The 20419-nt window shown below is 41.1% G+C and overlaps 1 protein-coding gene and 1 long non-coding RNA gene across 21 annotated transcripts in view; one reads left to right on the top strand and one right to left on the bottom strand.

Annotated features, from left to right (window-relative positions):
* The window catches only part of Rngtt (RNA guanylyltransferase and 5'-phosphatase), a 213557-nt gene that overhangs the window by 59603 nt on the left and 133535 nt on the right, over positions 1-20419 (bottom strand). For 15 of the 20 annotated variants that reach the window (XR_015619687.1, XR_015619686.1, XR_015619688.1 and 12 more), the window contains 1 exon segment: positions 14968-15034. The exons of the other annotated variants lie outside the window; for them this stretch is intronic. Coding sequence is in view for 10 of the 15 variants with exons in the window: in XM_087548855.1 (XP_087404981.1) it covers positions 14968-15034 (67 nt within the window). In the remaining 5 variants the exon portion in view is untranslated. 20 annotated transcript variants of the gene reach the window in all.
* Positions 7571-12568, top strand: LOC148005730 (uncharacterized). The gene is made up of 6 exons (XR_015620781.1): positions 7571-7721; positions 7945-8028; positions 8135-8295; positions 10284-10523; positions 10852-11003; positions 12328-12568. It is a non-coding gene; the product is annotated as an uncharacterized LOC148005730 (long non-coding RNA).

Genomic DNA, 20419 nt, shown 5'->3' with positions numbered 1-20419 from the left:
ACATACAAAGAGTAGAATAAGCCAAATAATTTCCAATGTATATCTTTGGTAAAGAATCTAGCTTGAGAGTTTGAAAGATCATGAAATTTTTAATTAAGAAAAACCCTAACTTTCTTAATAGGAAAACAACTTGAGTACTATATTTAAAATGTTCTCAATGTAATACATTTATAAAGTATACATTTCAAATAAAGCTATTGCTAATGTTAATAATATACTATCACAATCTTAGACTACATGAGAGCCTGTCTCATAAAAAGGAAAAGACTAATTTTAAATTAGAAGTTAGAATTAATTTATATTGCCATAAAGATAAGCACAAGTGAGGATGTAGTAAGAGATTAGAGAATACAGCTAGGCATGGTAACCCTGCCATTAATGCCAGCATACAGAGGGCACAGGCAGGCAGACTTGAGTTTGAGACCAGACTGGTTTATACAGTGAATTCAGGCCAGCAAGGGCAAGGTACTGAGACTCTGGAGAGGGAGAGAGTTAGAGTGAACGCACGAGAAACCCTTTGAGGTGGGTTAGCATTGTTCCCAGACTGGCCTGGAATATCCCAGGTCTCCACCCCCCAATCTCAATAGCCCACATGAGGAAATTGCAGGTGTTCATACAAAGCCACTGTGTTCAAATCAGTCATGGTAAGTTCATTAATGATGAAAAATAACAGTAACAGTGTTACTTTCTAAGGACGTGTCAATAATAATGTTAACAGACACCTATTTACTACTTTTATGTGACCTGCAACTGGGCAAATGCTTAGAACAAGGACTTGGATAAGACAACTTACTGATAAATTATCTAAGACATGGCAACGAGAATCCTGAGACTGGGAGGCTAGAAGGATGGCTCAGTAGTCAAGAACATGCAGAGGACGAGTTCAGTTCCTAACACCCATGTGGGTGGGACTGCAGCTGCAAGGGAGCTGATGCTCTCTCTGGCTTTTGAGGGCACTGAACTCACACATAAAACTCCCACAGTGACACATACATATACACATAAATTTAAAAACAAAACTAAAAAGAGAAATTACTGAGACTGACTGGGCAGGGTGGCAGGTGCCCAGCATCACGAGAAGATTGGAGATCATTCTGAGCAGCAGGAAGAGCGGGGAAGCACCCTAGACTGCATAAGAACCTGGCTCACGGAAAGGAAAAAGTAAGGCTACTGTGGCTAAGGCCTGAACTCTTACTGTTATTTTTAACAACACTGCTATCCAAAGCACTCATGCAGGAGAAATCAGCAATAGTGCACTTTTTAGAATTCTCTTCACAGCAGAACTTCTTAATAACAATGTGTACTTTTGTTTCCATGTGTGTCCACATATTCACACCTGGGTATGGAGGCCAGAGGTTGACACCCAGTGCTCCCCAGTGGCTACCTTACTACTACTGCAAGGCAGGGTCTGGGTCTTTCTCTCTGTCTGTGTCATCCCCCTCCCCTGACTCCCACCACCACCCCCGAACCTGGAGCTCCATTTTTCAGACTGGAATTACAGGCAAGGAACTGAACTCAAGAGCCTCACACATGCATGACAAACACCTACTATACCACTTCGCTAGATCACAGTGTAAAAATGATAGGCTCTCTAAACTAGCAGCTCCCTTATTTTGGAGTCCTGAAGGATAATTTAACAGCTACTTTGTGGAAAAAGATATCCTCAGAGCTTCAATGATGAGTCTGTTGTTGTTCACTTCTTTTTCTTACTAATCTTGCTTTCAAAATCTAGGTAACTTCTTCAATCCTTATTGTAAATCCAACACACTGAAAATGCTTCCTCATTATTAACAGAACTATGAAAAACTTAGTCATCATTCAATGAATATGTCATATAAATCTAAATCTGATGTGACTGCTTTCTCTCAAATTCTCATCCACTTCCACTTATTTTTTCATTAAAGGGGATTTGATCTTTATTTCTTTCTCTATCCTCAAAGTACATGAGATCACTTGGAAGACAGAGGTGTAGAAGTCTCCCTTGCTCTTCACAGTTTTGTGAGACACCCTATCCCTATTCTCATTCATATCTTCATTCCATCCCTGTCCTCTACCCATCAACCATGCATATGCTTGTGTCTTTTTCTTCCTCTCGATGCCTCTCAAGGGCTAGCTTTAATTTCGGGGCAAACAGCTTCCTTACTGTCACTAGTGTGGCATTTTCCTGCTGGAAGCATATGGCAGCATTAGCTGGAGGAGTCTTATTCTGAAGCAGGATTTGCCAAACTGTGAGTCAGTCTCAACAGAGAAAATTCTATGAGCTGAGTCCAGCACTTGAAAAATCAACCAAGACACAACAAGATGGCTCAGTGGCTAAAAAGACAGTTGCCACCAAGCCTGAGGATCTGAGTTCTGTTCCCAGAAACCATGTGGTAACTCCTCAAAACTATCCTCTGATCCCACATACACTCCCATCACGATGAACACATGGAACTAAATTTTACAAAAAAGGAAAAACAAAAGAATTAACAGTGTGACATCACGTGTACTTTGAGAGTTCAGTTTGTTTTGTATACCTATAAGCACATGTACAAAACCTGACTGGAGCACATTTCTTTCTCTTCTGAGACAGGGTGTCATCAAAACTATCCTTTTTATATTCCTAAAGTATGGAAAACATTTTAGAGATTTAAAATATGAATATGAGCATTACTTTATTTAAATAATAATATTGATCTAATACATCAAATAAGTACTCATGCCAGCCCTGAGACAGGTTTCCATTTTTTTATTTCAAGTTGGGGCAATCCTTCTGGTTCAGCCTCCCAAGTAGTGAGATTGTGGGCATGATCCTCCATATATGCTCCAAAATCTTTTAAACAATCACTAGTTGGCAAACAGATCAAATTATTTCCATATGTACAATAGAAGGATCCAAAATTAATATTTTACTAGACTAAAATTAAAACTGACCAGTTAACCATCAAGGTTGTTTCTGAGTAACAACTTTAGCACAAAATATTTTAAAGAAAAATAATTCTAACTTTTAAAAAGCTTTATCTTTTACTTGTGTGTGCTTACGACTGCCACAGCCTACCAAGGCTCCAAGTGGTGTGTAGGTGGCTTTGGGGGCCATAGAAGGCACTGGATCCCCCACAGCTGGACAGCTGTAAGATGCCCAGTGTTACGATAGGAACACAGGCATTCTTAACCCATTAATCCCCTCTAGCCCCAGTTTTTAAAAATAGGAGAAAGGGAGAAATGAAGATGAGATAAATGCTTCTTTCCCCTGCTGTATGTACACTGGATGCAGACAACAGCCTAAAGTGTCTTGGCTGCCAGGAGGTGTCTGTCCGTTTGTTCGAATGTAAGCCTTATCCAGTGAGTGACTGTGACTGGGGACACCTAACCCCTCAAGAGCTGACTGAAAAAGAAATGCCTTAGAAAAAGAGAATCCTGAGTAATGCTATGGTTCTTTTCAGACTTTTGTTGAGTGGAACTCACATTTAAAACATGTCAGTTTTCAACTATACCTCTCCTAGGCATATACCCAAAAGATGCTCCAACATACAACAAAGACATGTGCTCCACTATGTTCATAGCAGCCTTATTTATAATAGCCAGAAGCTGGAAAGAACCCAGATGCCCTTCAACAGAGGAATGGATACAGAAAATGTGGTACATCTACACAATGGAATATTATTCAGCTATCAAAAACAATGACTTTCTGAAATTCAGAGGCAAATGGATGGAACTGGAAAATATCATCCTGAGTGAGGTAACCCAATCACAGAAAAACATACATAGTATGCACTCACTGATAAGTGGATATTATTAGCCCAGAAGCTCGAATTACCTAAGATGCAATGCACCGATCATATGTAACTCAAGAAAGATGACCAAAATGCAGATGCTTCACTCCTTCTTAAAAAGGGGAACAAAAATATCCATAGGAGGGAATAGGGAGGCAAAGTTTAGAAAAGAGCAGAAGGAACACCCATTCAGAGCCTGCCCCACATGTGGCCTATATATATACAGCCACCAAACTAGATAAGATGGATGAAGCAAAGAAGTGCAGGCTGACAGGAACCGGATGTAGATCTCTCCTGAGAGACACAGCCAGAACATGTCAAATACAGAGGTGAATGCCAGCAGCAAACCACTGAACTGAGAATGGGACCCCCGTTGGAGGAATTAGAGAAAGGTCTGAAGGAGCTGAAGGAGTTTGCAGCCCCATAAAAACAACAATGCCAACCACCAGGGACTAAACCACCATCCAAAGACTATACATGAACTGACCCAGGGCTCCAATTGCATATGTAGCAAAGGATGACCTTGCTGGGCACCAATGGAAGGAGAAGCCCTTGGTCCTGCCAAAGTTGGACTCCCAGTGTAGGGGATTGGTGGGGGTGGGGGCTAGAGGGCATGGATGGAGAGGGGAACACCCTTATAGGAGAGGGGGAGGGGCTAGGGGGCTGATGGACAGGAAACCAGGAAAGGGAATAACATTCAAAATGTAAATAAGAAATACCCAATATAAAAAAAAATTAATTAAAAAAATCACGTAGAAGCTACTCAGGAAGGGAAAGGAAACACATGTTTAAAAAGGGGGGGGGGCAGCAAAGATATTACCTCAGAGTAAAGGGTTAGAAAAAGATTTTCCAAGCAAATGGGCCCAAGAAGCAATCTGATGTGGCCATTCTAATATCTAACACAATAGACTTCCAATCAGAATTAGTCAAAAGAGATGAAGAAGGACACTATATACTCATCAAAGGAAAACTCCCTCCAGATGATGTCTCAATTCTGGTCATCTAGGCACCAAATTCAAGGTCATGTAATCGGTAAAGGAAGACAATTTCCTGACCAGAACACCAATAGTTCAGGCACTAAGACAGACAATTAGTAAATGAGACCCATGAAACTGAAAAGCTTCTAAAAAGCAAAAGGCACCATCAATAGAAAAAAAGAGCAGCCTACAGAATGGGAGAAGATTTTACCAACTCTACCTCTGACAAAGAGCTAATTTCCAAAATATATAAAAAACTCAAGAAACTAGACATCAACAAACAAAATAACCCAATTAAATAATGGAGTACAGATCTAAGCAGATTATTCTCAACAGGAGTCTGAAATGGCTGAGAAGTGCTTACGGAGGGATGCTCACCATCGTTAGCCATCAAGGAACTGTAATCACAATGACTCTGACTCGGTCTTATAGCTGTTGTGAGGGCTCAGGCTGACAGGGGTGTGGAGCAAGGGGACACTCCTCCACTGCTGTGACAGTGGACACTTGTACGGCCACTTGGAAAATTAATGTGGTGGTTTCTCAGAAAATTGGGAACTACCACTCCCTCCTGGGCATATACAAAAAAATGCTCCATAATTCCACAAGGACACGTGTCCAACTATGTCCACAGCAGCTTTATTCTGAATAGCCAGAAACTGAGAACAATTTAGGTGACTGTCAATGAAAAATGGATAAAGTAAATGTGGCACATTTACACAATGGAGTATTGCTCCACTGTTCTTGTTTGTTTGTTTGTTTGTTTGTTTTGTTTTAAATACATCATGAAATTTGCAGGAAAATGGATGGAACTAGAGAAAAATCATCCTGGAGGTAACCCAGACTCAGAAAGACAAACGTGGCATGTACTTACTTATAAGTGGATATAAGCTGTAAACTAAAGGTCAATCATGCTACAACACAATCCATAGACTTAGGCTAAGTAACAAGGAGGGCCCAAGGAGGGATGCATGAATCTCCCTGGGAAAAGAAAACACAGTAGACATCACAGATGGACCAGGAGTGGGTGGGGATGGGAACAGGAGGCATCAGGTTGAGGGAAGATGGAAGGAGAAAATATTTTGAGATACAACTGGAATTGAGGAGCACCTCAAGAACAAGGTAGAAAACCATTGTAATGGATACTCCCAGGAATGAAGAGAGCAACCCTAGCTAAGACTTCTAGAATAAGGGTAGATAAAAAAACAAAACAAAACAAAACAAAACAAAAAAACCCAAAACTGGACATCTCCTCTAACCAGAGAAGAATTTCAGTGGAGGGAATGGGACAACAACCCAGCCTCAAAACCTTCAACCTACAATTTGTCCAGCCTACAAGATGTGCTGTGGTGCAGAAACTGTGGGAATGCCCAAAAGACTGGTCCAGCTTTGAGACCCTGGCCACGAGAGGGAGCCCACCCCGTCACTGCCTGGAGGGCTAGGAACCTGAGGTTAGATAACCCACACTCCTAGGATAGAACCAAAGACCACCACCACCACCACCACCACCACCACCACCACCACCACCACCACCACCACCACCACGGAAGGGAGGGAGTCAACAAAATGGCTCCTAATGATATTCTGCTAGACTCATAGGCATATAGGATGACATAAAGGTATCAGGCCTCATCAGCAACTGATGGAAAGAGATGCAAGATCCACATCCAAACATTAGGCAGAGCTTGGGGAATCCTGCAAAAGAGAGGGAGGAAGGATTCTAGGAGCCAGAGGGGAAAAGGATACAAGAAAACCCACAGAATCAACTAAGCCGGGCCCACAGAGGCTCAGAGACTGAAGTGACAATCATGGAGCCTGATGAGTCTGACCCAGACCCTCTGCATGTATGGCATGCTTTAACAGTGGAACAGGGTTGGGTGGGGCTGTCTGTGACTCCTTTGCCTGCTTTTAGGACCCCTTTCTTGCCACTGGGTTGCCTTGTCCATCTTTAATACAAGGGGAGCTTCACAGTCTTATTGTAAGCCATGTTTGTTGATATTCCTAGGAGGGCTGCCCTTTTCTGAAAGGAAATGGAAGAGTGGTGGAAGGGGGTGGGGTGAGAAAAGGAAGTGGGAGGAGAGGAAGGAGGGGGACTGTGGTGAATATAGTAGATATAATAGATAGAGCCTGGACATCTCTCACACCTCCTGGGCTGTAGGAACTGGAACAGACACTAATATAAAACTCTTCCCAGTGGCAACCCTGTGGCCTTCAATCTCAGTAACCAGCACGCTTGGCTGATTAAAGGCCACATGGAGTCTTTCACTCCAGGAGAACTGATGGATTTTGCGTGTTAGGTTGAGTTTTTAAGATTAGAAACCTTGGAGAATTAAGATTTTGGCCTGGCAGTGTAGCTCACTTGGTAAAATACTTAAATAATATACAGAAAGACCTAGATGTGTTCTCTAAAACCATATAAACTAGTGAAAGGAAAATTATACAGATTTGAGGTTTAAAAATATGAAGTTAAAAGAATAAGTTTTAAATTCAGACTCAGGGCTATAAACACTGTGAAAAGCAAGTCCAGGCAGCCCCGCCCTGCCGCTAGAACTAACAGACCATAAAAGGAAAGGAATGCAGAACAGACCAGGAGTACCGGATCTGACTCACAGGCCACCTGGCAGGAAGAGATAAGCCCCCAGCCCCCAACATCCAGGACGCCCCAAACCTGCCAATGTGTGTAGCTATACCTTATTACCTCATCATGTGAAATAGCCAATCATATGTGAACATGTCTATGTGCCTCGTTTGAATCCACCAGTCCCCGTAACTATGCATCTGCTTCTGTACGCCCGCTTCTGCTTCCCCAATCCCTACAAAAGCCCCATGCTGGAGCTGCTGGGCGCGCAAGTCCTCCGAAGAGACTGTGTGCCCGCAGGCACCTGTGTTTTCCAATAAACCCTCTTGCTGATTGCATCCGAGTGGACTCGGCTCGGTCATTGGGCGCTTGGGACTCCTCCTGAGGGAAAGGTCCTCTCCGGGGGTCTTTCACTAGGTATGGCGGCTTCTCCGTACCTGAAGTCTGAGCACTTGGGACGCAGAGGAAGATAAAAAGCTCAAGGTCACCCTAGGCTAGAATAGTAAGCTCCAAACCAGCCCTGCAAGCAAGCAAACAATAGCAAACACAGGGGAGTTCCCTATAGTATAAGTTGCTCTGGGAAACAAAACAAACAGCAGGAATGGAATAAAGCAGGACTGACCAATGGTATCTATCACAGGCTGGCAGCCAGACTGCTGCCCAGGATTAGCAAGTTGATTAATCAGGCACCGAGCTGACAAAGGAGCGCCCTCGGCGTGAGGAGGTAACTGGGGCCTAGATAAAAAAACGTTGCTTATGTTAATGAACCAGGTGACTGATAAAGGAACTTATCCGCACAGGCACACATGCTCACTCTCTCTCTTCCCCAGCCTCCCCCCTACTGATTTTCCAAGCATAGACGGGGTGCAGGGATGGAGAAGAAGGAAAATGGGAAGGTGAGTAGAGAGAAACTGTGCTGCTGGAAATGCTCCTACTGAGACACAGCAAGCTTTCTGGTACTGCTGTTCAATTCCATGGCTGGCACAGTGAGGTAAGTCATAAAGAAATTCTTACCGACCTCACTAGTGTTGTAAGATCACAGGAAAAAATACCTGAATGCTTAAGCATTCCCCCTAAGGAATCAGGAAACACAATTTATAATGTTAATGATGGACTTTGAAGTGTTTTAAGATAAATTACCGTAGGTACTGTAGGTAAGAGGTGTTGATACCAGAACAATTATATCAAATTATGATAACATTTACAGTAAAATAATGTTTATATTGAAGTTGGCACTGATAGCAAAGAAGGAAGCTCCTGTCCCTCCTAAAACCGAAGCCAAGTGAATGCCTTGAAGCCATGAAGATAGTGCTGAAAGGGTCCACAGCCACAAAAAGAAGAAGATCCATACACCACCCACCTTCCAGTCTAACACCCTCCAAAGCATACACCTAGGAGAAACAAGCGGACCATTATGCCATCATCAAATCCCCCAATCACTAAGTCAACACAGGAAGATGAAAGACACACATGTGTTCACGTGGATGTCAGGCCAATTATCAACAGATCAAGCAGGCTATGAGGAAACTGTGATACTGGGCCAAAGTCATTACCTTGATGAAACCTGACGGAGAGAAGAAGGGTGTGTTCACCTGGCTCCTGACTATGATGCTCTGGATGCTGCCAACAAAACTGGGATCATCTAAACTGAATCCAGTTGGCTAATTCTAAATATACAGTTTTCATCATTAAAAAATGTTGATATTAAGATTAATTACCCTCTATTAAAAGTAGGCATATCCTGTTCAAGGTAAGTTTCAAAGTACAAAACTACATCATGTATGCAGACAGAAAGAAATTTAAGTACAATTTTCAAATAAACAGCAGAAAAATAACTCCTGAGGCAAGAAACACTGAAAAAATTTCAGAAAATTAAACCACAAACTCCCACCACCAAATTGAACACACTGTAAGGACTAAAGTTATGTTTTATGTTTTAATTACTGTGCTTAGATCTATGGAACAAAACTGCCCGAGGACAGAGAACTTCCTGGGCTGCTGCTCGAGAAGGTAACCAGCTGCCAAGGAAGGTTAGCCCCACTGCATAGGGCGTGCTTGATCACAGGTAGACGGCAGGAAAATAGGCAGGAAGTAGGCCAGGATATATGTTTGCCCTGCTTGGACAAAGGCAAAAGGTAGTCTTGTGGACATTGCCTTTATTAGCACAGGTCTACGGTAACACACAGCCATTCTCTGAGAATCCTAGTATGGATCTGGCTGAGTGTTCATCAGGACAGTATTTTTAAATAAAGCATGCTTCAAATCTGGTTCAAGATCTGTGGTAGTGGTCTATTTTCACCCAGTGGAATTAACGTTTTCCTGGAGGCCCCCAGTGAGATCAGACCACCACCCACGCGAACTCTGAGGCAGGATCTTCACTACAGACTGCAGTGCTGAAGGAGGTGACACCCTCAGACGTTCCAAGGCTCCCCAAAGTGCTGAGAGCAGCGGCCATCCACAGAGGCTGTTGCAAATGTGGCAGCCAAGATGAATATATGGTCAGGGTCAGTTGAATGTAAGAATGATGGTGATTATGCTTTGTTTCTGACAGGCCTCCTTTGAGTGCGTGGGCTCAAATTTAACAGAGATAGAGTGATAAAATCCTAATCTTATAAAAGCTACTAACTTGTTATAACTGTTAAGGATGGTTAAGACATGGAAGCTAACAGTCAGAACTCTACTTAGAGTCATGCAACGTCCAAATGTAATCAGTTATAGGAATAACCTTTATTCAGCCTCCTAAAGCTCATGGTTCTCAAGGTTAAACCTAGCCCAAGTAAATTCAATAGCTGGCCCTCAAATTCTTCAGACATCTGCTGATCGTAGCACTTAATGTTCATTTAAAAGCTTCTCATTATATGAGAGATCAGAAGGAGCTCTAAGGTCTCTAAATACAATGGGACACCCACTCTTCAACTTGGGTTATAGTAACACTAACACAGAGAAAAACTTCCCTATCTATGCCTTGTCTGTTGCCAGGACTCTGCACACGGCCGTGAACACTGTTGGGTTGACTGCTCTACTCTGCTTGTCCAAAGAAAGGTCAGCCTCTCAAGTTCATCTACAGGAGAATCTCTTAGACCTGGATCTGGCTGCAGAAGGCCAATATTGCTGTGGCTTAAGATCAAATGCTGTCCTGTGAGACAGGGGAATACTGACCATTGCCACCAATGAAGCCATTGAAATGACAGGAGCTTATGGCAACCAACTGGGTAGTGGGTATGTCTCTGTCATTTTAATTGATACATAGGCCATTTGAATTATACTTCCTACTATAATTTATCCTTCTCAGATCTCTGATGACATTTAAGGCAAGGAAAAAGTAGACTTATCAGTTTAACAGCAGCAGGCAATCAGCTCCTTCTTAGAGGCTGCAGCTAGCTTATACGTTCATTTCCTATGTAAAATTCAGGCCTTGCTTTTTCCTACAGCTATTAGATCTTCTGCTGAGAAAGACAGACAGGTTTGCCTTGCTAATAGACTTTAAACTTGTTGTAGTAAAAATATAAAAAAATTAAAAAATATGGTTGTCTTCTATCCCCACCAGGTCCAGCACCTCAGTGCCCCAAGGTATCTGCTAGATATCTCGGTGGAAACACATCCCAACTCCACGGCGGCCCAGTGTCTCCTGCTGCCGCACTTTTCCTATCAAACTGTCACATAAAAGAACACACAACACAATAATCTTTGACCCAACTGGTAAGATATAATTGCCCACCTAAACATACAGAGCCCAGTACCATCCATCCCTTAAGAACATTATTAACAACTGTAAACACACAGAGTGGAATCTTAACATCACCTGCCATGGCTTCTCACTCTCTCCCTCCTGTCTCTTCCTCCTTTCAGTTCCAGTCTCCTCCTCTTCCTTCAAACTTCTCTCCTGCCCATCCTTCCTTCTCCTCCAATGACAGGCCTCCTTCTATCCTGTACCTGCCCCCTCACCTGTACTTTACAAATTCAATGGGGAGAAGGTTCTGGTGAAGTCACCGGAGTCCTGAGTGGTGACTAGGCAGCTGTCCTAGAGGCAGTGGAATTAGCATCAAAATACAGATAACTCCAGGGCAAACCACAATGTATACTAGAGACTAAACAAGTTTCAGATGTAATTTTTTTACTATCCCTTTATTTAAAAGAACTTGCTTTGCAATGACTGCTCATAATAGTGACTATCTGTGTCTCTGGTAAATGACTAGATGAAATTAAAGGGTTTTATGCTTATGTAAGTTCTGAGGATTTGGAAAGTGTTAAAAGGTGTGTAAAGGATGTGAAAGCTGAAGTAATTTCTGAGTATCTAAGGAAATGTTTAAGGTATGTAATACAAGTTGTAGAAGTGTAAGAAAGATTTAAGTAATAAAGCATGTTTCGGATTTCCTCCTCCTCTTTACACTACTGTTACATTAAGATTTCAGAATGTCGAGTTTTAGCTCTGATCAATGGAAGTCTGGTGAGCTGTTAAAGCACTAGTTCTACTATCAGTCACAAGCTCAAGATTTCAATTTTCCTTTGCTTATCTTCAAAGTACAGACTTAAAAGTGCTTTTCATCAGGCTAAAAACACCTCCGCCCAATCCATACACACCCAGCTCTCTGGACAGAGGAAGAATGTTCATGCTTTTTACATCAGGACATAGCTTTTGCTATGACGGTGTTACAGACGCCAGTTTATTAGCTGTTTTTTTTCCCACATTGTGGATTTTAGTACAGGTTACAAACAGTGGTAATGCTAATATAGCTAAAACTTTTATCTCTTTTTTTAAATAAAAAAGTTTATGTAAGCTTCAGGGAGTTGAGGAAGTCATACAAGTTGGAATCCCCTCTCAGGTCAAACAGACTCTAAGTACAGCTAAGTTTCCTACCTTCCCTACCTGCTTGTTCTGAGGGTGTGATTATGCAACTCGCCCATCCTTGGGACACCTCCCACCTCCAACTACAAGGACTGTGGGCCTGAAAGCTCCAAATGTAAGATTTTCCTTTACGTTCCTAAACTGTAACTTCTGTGCAGTCTATATCTGTCTCAGCAGATTTCCACTTGGCTGACAGACACCAACCAGAAAACAGCTGCTGACTACAAACTGCTCCAAGTGGTTGCCAGGATGTGTGCCTGCCCCCGACTGAACAAAGGCAGGAAGAACAGAACCTTTACATGTGTGGAATTTATAGTTTGTAGCCACTCTGCTAATTCCTGAGAATAATAGACCTGACCAGCATCTATCACCCCAGCCAGTATTTAATAAAGCTTGCTTCAAATTTGGCTCAAAATTTATGGTAGTGGTCTTATTCTTGGCCAGTAGGATTAACAAGACCTCTTAGAAAATATTAACAGAAAATTAAAATAACAAAGAAAATGAAGGTTCAACTTAACTTTTATTTAATGCCTTGTTAATTCTTTCCCATTTCCCTCCCCCTCTGGTGTGTATTTAATGTGTACGTGGGGCAGGGGAGATCGACACACATTCAAGTATACAAGTATGCCCTCATATGTGCCACAGTACACATAGAAAGGTCAGAGGGCAGCCTTGTGGTGAGGCACACGGTGTCTTTACAGTTTCGTACCCTGCCTCTCATCTTGCCACATGAGCACTGGATTACAGACACAACCTAGTATACCCAGCTTTACGTGGGTGCTGGGGATTCAAACTCATGCCCCTCCCACTCACACAGGAAGTGCTTTACCTACTGAGCCATCTCTCAGCCCTTTTTTTCTTTCATTTCTTACAACAATGCTAACAAGAATTAATCAACTCTTTTTTTTAATTATTCAAATTACTTCAGGCTTCCTAGGGCGCTGTCTTTTTTAAAAAGATTTATTTACCTTAGGTATAGGAGTACACTGTTGCTGTCTTCAGACACACCAGAAGAGGGCACCAGATCCCATTACAGATGATTGTGAGCCACCATGTGGTTGCTGGGAATTGAACTCAGCACCTCTGGAAGAGTAGTCAATGCTCTTAACCTCTAGGCCATTTCTCCAGCCCAGAGTTAATCAACTCTTGAAGAATTATTTTATTATTTGTGTACATAGGTACCCACAGAGGCCAGGAAAAGGAGATGGATCCACTGGAACTAGACTTAATAGCCAGTTATAAGCTGCCTGAGTGCTAGGAACCAGCCTCTAGTCCTCTGCAAGAACGTAACTTTTAAAATGCTGACCTGTCTCTCAAGCCCATTTGATCAATTCCTAACTAATATTACATGTAAACAATTGACAAAAGACTGAATGTTTTCCCTTTAAGATAGGAAGATGGCAGGATATCTGCTCTAACCATTACAGATTGACTGCAGTCAGAACAATAAAGAAGCCGCAGTGAAATGCACCCAGAGCAGACAAACACAGCCTTTTTCAATGGAGCACATAATTATGTAAAGAAATCCTATAAAATCTACAAAAATCACTATCAGAACCAATAATTGCGTGTAATAATACTACAGAATTCAAAGTCGACATATTTAAAATCATCTTTTTGTAAATTAGCAATAAACATTCATGAACTGAAATAAAAATACTTTTATAATATTATCAAAATATGAAATACAGATGCTCATACATTGTAAAACTATGCAAGACCACCAAAAACAAGAACATATCACTGAGAGACATTAAAACTGGGTTAAACAGAGAGATGCAGTTTGGCTTGGTGACCTAAATGACCCTGTATTATTAAAATCTACCTACCTCCCTTTCTTGTCTGAGAAATACTGTTAAATTTTCAATTTTATTTAAATCTTTCTATAGATTCAACACAATCCCAAACAATCCAAATAAGCCCTTTAATATAAATTGATGCAATATTTTTTTAAAATATGAAAATGAAAGAAAACTAAATTAACCAAACCTACATTTAAAATAAAAAGAACAAAACAGAGGATTTATACAATTTGACTTTGGAGCTTACTATAAAGCTACAATAACCCATGAAGTACTGGCAGAGGGTCACTGGTACAGACCTATGAATCTACCCTTGAAAAATACAGGATACCCTAGTATCCAAGAGAAAAGAAAGCACATATCCCACTGAAACACTACATGCAAATGCTAACGGTGGGGCCTAGCACACAAGTCACTTGGTTCAATTTCCAACATGATCGACCACACAAGGTAAAGTAGCTATTGTAAGTGCCAGAGTGTAATGAATTTCAAAATAATCATGCTGAATGAAAGATAGGAACATAACAGAATGGGATCAAATGTATGATTCCACTCACATAAATACTAAAATATATAAATTCCTCTACAATATAAGTTAGTTTAATAGTTTCTAGGGGACAAGATGACAAAAACAAGAATAGAAAGAAAAAGGTTCCAAATGATCCGAGAATGTGTTTTCAAGTGATATATTTCATTATCTTAATAGTTTTATATAAGTAAATATGTTAGCTTTTATCTAATTACAGCCTACTGTAAATCACTCCCCAATAACAAAGAGCACATATCCTAAAAACACTGTTGAAAGTCAACTCTCGAATGAGCAGAGTTCTAAACACTGGGTCTGATGTTGTTTAACAGCTTTTGCAGTATATATTAGTAAAATCCTCCATGAAAGTATTCCTTCATATTCACAACATCTTTAACGAGGCTGGTGGTTTTACTAAGTTTTTACTAAACAGTGGGTCCCAGATAAGTGAGCATCAAAGAAAAACACACAGAAAATGAACAACCATACCTTGATTTGTGCAAAGGGTCTTTCATAACCTCCAACATAGAGAAGGCCAACATTCTGTGGCAGCAACCTACAAGGTGGGAGAAAAATAAAATAAAAAAACACCTTATTTATAAAGTACTCTGCCTTTAAATGCAAGAATGCATAATAATAAAAAGTGGGGAAACTGGAGCCATAACTTCATCAAAGTGTTTGCTGTACAAGCATTAAGACCTGAGTTCGATTCCCCAAGATCCATGTGATAAAGCCAAGGTGTGGTGGCAACATCTTATAATCCAAGCACCAAGAGGCAAAGACAGGATCACCTGACAACCAGACTCGTCTAACCACCAAGTTTGGGGTCAAGAAAGAAATCATGTAAAAAACAAGGCAGATAACATCTAAGAAATAATATCCAAGATTGATCTCCCTAGCTACACACACACACACACACACACACACACACACACACACACACGGGTAGGAGGAGTCCTCTAACAGATACTGTGAAACACGAACACACATTGTCTTTTGTACAGTGAGATAGTAACACCAAAGAAATACTTTGGGGGTTGGGGATTTAGCTCAGTGGCAGAGCGCTTGCCTAGCAAGCGCAAGGCCCTGGGTTCGGTCCCCAGCTCAAAAAAAAAAAAAAAAAAAAAAAAAGAAATACTTCTATTGCTGAAAAAAGGAAGTTGGAGTAAAATGTTAGAATGGGGCTGGGATGTACCTCAGGCAGGTGGGGTATTTGCTTAGTATGCATGAAGCCAGTACAATATAACACTGGGTGTGTTCTCACAGGCTTATAATCCTAGCATTCATGAGATGAAAGCAGGAAGATCAAAGATGTAAGGTCAGTTTCCAATACACAGAGAGTTCAAGGCAAGCTTGGACTACCTGCTTCTATATCTCAAAAAAATTTAACCCTCAATAATAATTCTGAGAAAATTACTAGTGTCTCTGGAAATGAGGTGATGAATATTATATTCAAAGCTTTATGACGATTTAATTGAAGAACTAGTGAGTGCATGCCCACACCGTGTGTTGTAGATGATAACGAGCTGAATTCCATCCTAAAACTGAATATTAGAGACTTCGGGTACAGTCTGAGTACAGAGGAGCTGCAGCTCGAGTAAGGAGTGAAAGCCAGTCTATACATGGTTCCATTCCCGAGATCATCCTTCCTTTTCCTCCTATTCAGATCTTTAGATTATGCCATTTTGTTTTGGTTTTGTTTTCACTTAAAAAGAAAAAACTATGTGTATGGATATTTTGCCTGCATATATGTCTAGTGTGCCACATGCATGCCTGGTTGCCCAAAAGAGGGCCAAAAGAGGCCAAAAGAGGGCCTCAGGTCCCTCAGAACTTGAGTTCTGAACTTGAGATACCAGAGATGGTTATGCTAGCAAAGACTCCTAGTAGTTGGGGTCAGGGAGCCTGACCCAGGCATCTTCTGTAAGCAGGTAAGGCCTAAAGTGGAGGGACAGGTATACCAACCCAGCCATAAACCCTTCAACCTGCCTGCAGAGTGTTCTGCAACTGGAGACTAGCATAAACTGTCATCAGAGACCAGCCAGACTCCATCCAGCAGCTAATGGGAGCAGATGAGAGCCAGTCCCATGGCCAAACATTAGGCAGAGCTCCCGGAGTCCTGTAGGGGAGGTGGAGGAAGGATCTGAAGAACCAGAAAGGTTAGGGACACTCCTAGAACATGGCCTGCAAAATCAACTGACAGGACTCACGGGGGCTTGCAGAGATCTGACCTGGTCCTCTGACACATGTTGTGGCTAAATAGCTAGCTGCATGTTCTTGTGGGGTCCCTAATAGTGGGGACAGGGGCTGTCTCTGATGCCTTTGCCTGCTGGTGGGAACCTGTTTCTCCAACTGGGTAGTCTCGTCCAGCCTTGATATAATGGTATATGGCTGGTCTTATTGACGCTTGTGTTTGATGTCCCTGAGAAGCCTGCTCTTTTCTGAGGAAAGGCAAAGTGGGGGGAACAGACATGGGAAAGAGAGGGGAAGGCTGGGGGAAGGGAGACTGCAGTTGGGATGTATTATATGAAAGGAAAAAATTTTTTAAAAAAAGATAGTTTTAAGTTCCCACATAGGTGCTGAAAATCAAACCCAAGTCTTTCTAGAAAAGCACCTGGGGTTATTTACCCCTGAACTATCTCAGTAGCCTCTTGTTTTCCCTTCTTAAGACAGACTTACTTGCAGCCCAAGAGGGCTTCTAATTCATGGTGGCCTACCTAAGCCTCCCAAGTGCTGGGATTATGGTCCTATTCTTAATTGCAATCAGTGGTTTCTCATTCTTAATTGCTCCAAAAATCCAAGTGGGTCTTGTTTGTGGTGCTGGGACTTGACCTTAGAGCCTCATACATAAAGACAAGTCCTCTGTATACAGTTATATTCGTAGTCCACATCAAAATACTATGGAAGAAGAAATACTGCCTTCAGAACTTTGGCATGATTAAAAAGTAATTATTAGAGTGGAGTAAGCTATGGGACATAAATACTAACCATATCTCTCATTCTTCTATATAATATTTTTCCTAGAAGACATGTAAAGAAATGGACACAACTTCAGTTTTAGCATTAATATTTGGGGGAAAGCCTGTATTATGTCTATGTACAAAAAATTCTTGGAGTCTACATGATGTTAAAAGCTTCTTTATGACAGGTAACAGACCTCAAATGAGCTGCAGGATAACATAACACTCAAAGACGTATAAATATAGTAAACAAGTGCAAATTCAAGGAAGCCGATGGAAACTTTTAAGTGTACCATATGGCATGATCACAGAAAATTAGAATATTCAAGATTTACTCTAACAATCTTCTTTCTGTGGTGTTTGGTTTTGGTTTTTTGAAGCAGGGCCATACGGATCTCACTTTGCACACCAGGATTCCTTTACCTCCAAGTGCTAGGATTACAGGTGCCTTAGCATGAGACCTGGCATAAAGGCTCTTTACTCTTCAAGCCACAGTTTCGAAAACGTGACCTAAGTCTTAGAATTCACATTTATTAATACCTTTTCTGAAACTAGAATATTTTTGATGCTTGTGTAGTCTTTAGTTGTTCACTGGAGGGAGATGTGTGCTTTTTCTCCATTGGACTCCCTAGTGAGATTAAGAAAGTAAGCATCCTAAAATGTGAAACAGGGCAGAGGTTCAGTCTCCTTTAAACGCTGTCTGCTCCTATAGCCCCTATAGCCAATAAAACACACTAACAGAATATACTAATAGCAGGCATACACAAGTCTCAAGTAAACTAATTTAGCCCAGTTCTCTTTTCCTCTTAGAATGTAACTGATAATATGTCAATAATATACTATAAGGGACACAACTAAGAGCATCAGTTTACTGGATTCATAGGCTATGCCCCCAAACCTCAATAATGAAATGAGAAAGTCTTAACAATGCTTTAACAACTAAGAAATTCAACCAAGAAAACCCTGAACCATTGCTGGTAGCAGCTATATATAGTAGTAGTAATTAACAAATGTTCACAGAAAACTTGATAACCCCCTTGAAAAGTAAAAATAATCACTGTTCATACAAACAGACACTAGGAGGAAGAGAATAAAAGCTGGCTGACATTTAAAAGTCAATATGCTTCTAATTACCATGCACATGCATCTCAGGAAGTTTGCCAATATACTAGTTAGTGTGCACCTCTATTCCTTTAATTTGCTATCTAAAAACTAAATTTCCTCAGCATTTTCTTACATGTTAGCAGTTAGCCTTTCTCTCTAACTTGCAAGAGCATCTATTACTCCTTATCACATTCCTCACTATCTTCAGTGGAACAGGGTTTTGCTGCCGTTGCTGAAGACAAGGCCTCAGTGTACAGCTTTGGCTGAAACCTTAGAGATGCACCTACCTCTGCTTCCTGAGTGCTGATATTAAGACACATGACACCATGACTGGCTTCGTCTGTATAGTTTCTATAATAATTTAAAGTAAGAGGAAGATATAAGATAGTACTTGGGGAATATAACTTTCTATTTTTAAAGTGAAATACTTCTTTATTTTTTTCCTCTTTTAAAAGATTGTTTTGCTAAATTGTACACAAAATTATTGCCAAGTAATAAGCACCATTTGCCATGACAGAGTGAATGTGCTTCAATACAGCAATCACGTTTCCAATCTCCACAGGAAGGCACTAATTCAGCACTGAAGACATATACTTTAAGACAGAAATTCTGGCTCATTTAAAACCGCAAAGTTGTTCTGCCCTTATGTTAAGTGAACATCACCATGATCCTTATAAACCACTAACAGCCCTTAAAGTACTGGTTCCTAACTAAATGCCTGGTAGTATAGCTAATGAGCAGGACTCTAGAAAACAGCTACACAGAAACAGTGTGAGATGAGGGAATTTCTACTGTGGTTTTCAAAGAACTAAAAATACGTAAAACCAGTGTTCATTTTTCTTTTGACTTTCCAAACACAAATAGTAACAATTGTCTATTACTAGAAAAGTCCCAGCATTGTTCCCATAAACACTTCTCAATTAAAAGTGAGCAAGTCCTGTTGGGTAACAGAACAAGCACTAAATGAGTTTCATTCACTGTATGCTGACATCAGACATATACTGATTCATAATCACATAGATACAAAAGCATCCCTTCAAAAACAATAAAGCCTACAATTACCTTAAATTAACAATTTAAAATAAAATAATCCCACAATTTTGGAGGCTGAGGTAGAAAGATCCAGTGGGGACAAGAAATCTCAAGAAATAAAAACAAGAACCTAATAATTCTAAATTGACTGCAGGAAGTGAAGAGATGGCTAAGTAGTTAAGAGTCCATCTACTCTTCCAGAAGACGCAGGCTCAATTCCCAGGACCCATATGGCAGCTCATAATCTTCTGTAACTCCAGTCCCAAGGAATCTGATGCTCTCCTCTGGCCCCTGCAAGCATCAGGCATGCATATAGTGCACATGCATACACAGAGTAAAACACTAATGCACGTAGCACACTTACACGCAGATCTCACTTCAACTTCCCACAGAGCACTCTGAAATGAGCATGCTTCCATCGCTGTGTGTGCCTGTGTGGACGTGATATGTTTACTTGGGGTCGCATTTGTGTAAAGGCATCTTTGTAGAGGTCGGAGGACAGTCTGAGGTGGGTCCTTCACTTCACTTGTTTAAGACAGGATCTTTGTGTGTTGAGTTTAAGAGACTCCCCTGTCTCTGCCCTCCAACCTGACAGAGGCCCTAAGATCACAGGCACACCATCTCATCCAGCTTTACGTGGGTTCTGGAAATCCCAGCCCAGATCCTCACACAGAAAGCATTTTATCCACTGAGACAATGTCTAGCCAACACAGAGAATCATGAATATTTGCAAAATATTCCCACCTCTAAGTCTCACAGGTGAACTGAAACCTATGTAGCAAGAAGCATACTACAGGTGGCCAAACACTTAACTATTTACCTTACAATAAATAATAAATTGATTTCTA

Source organism: Rattus norvegicus, chromosome 5, assembly GCF_021556685.1.
Source record: "Rattus norvegicus strain SHRSP/BbbUtx chromosome 5, alternate assembly SHRSP_T2T, whole genome shotgun sequence".
Lineage (NCBI taxonomy): Eukaryota > Metazoa > Chordata > Mammalia > Rodentia > Muridae > Rattus > Rattus norvegicus.
This window is presented reverse-complemented; position numbering and strand designations above follow the sequence as displayed.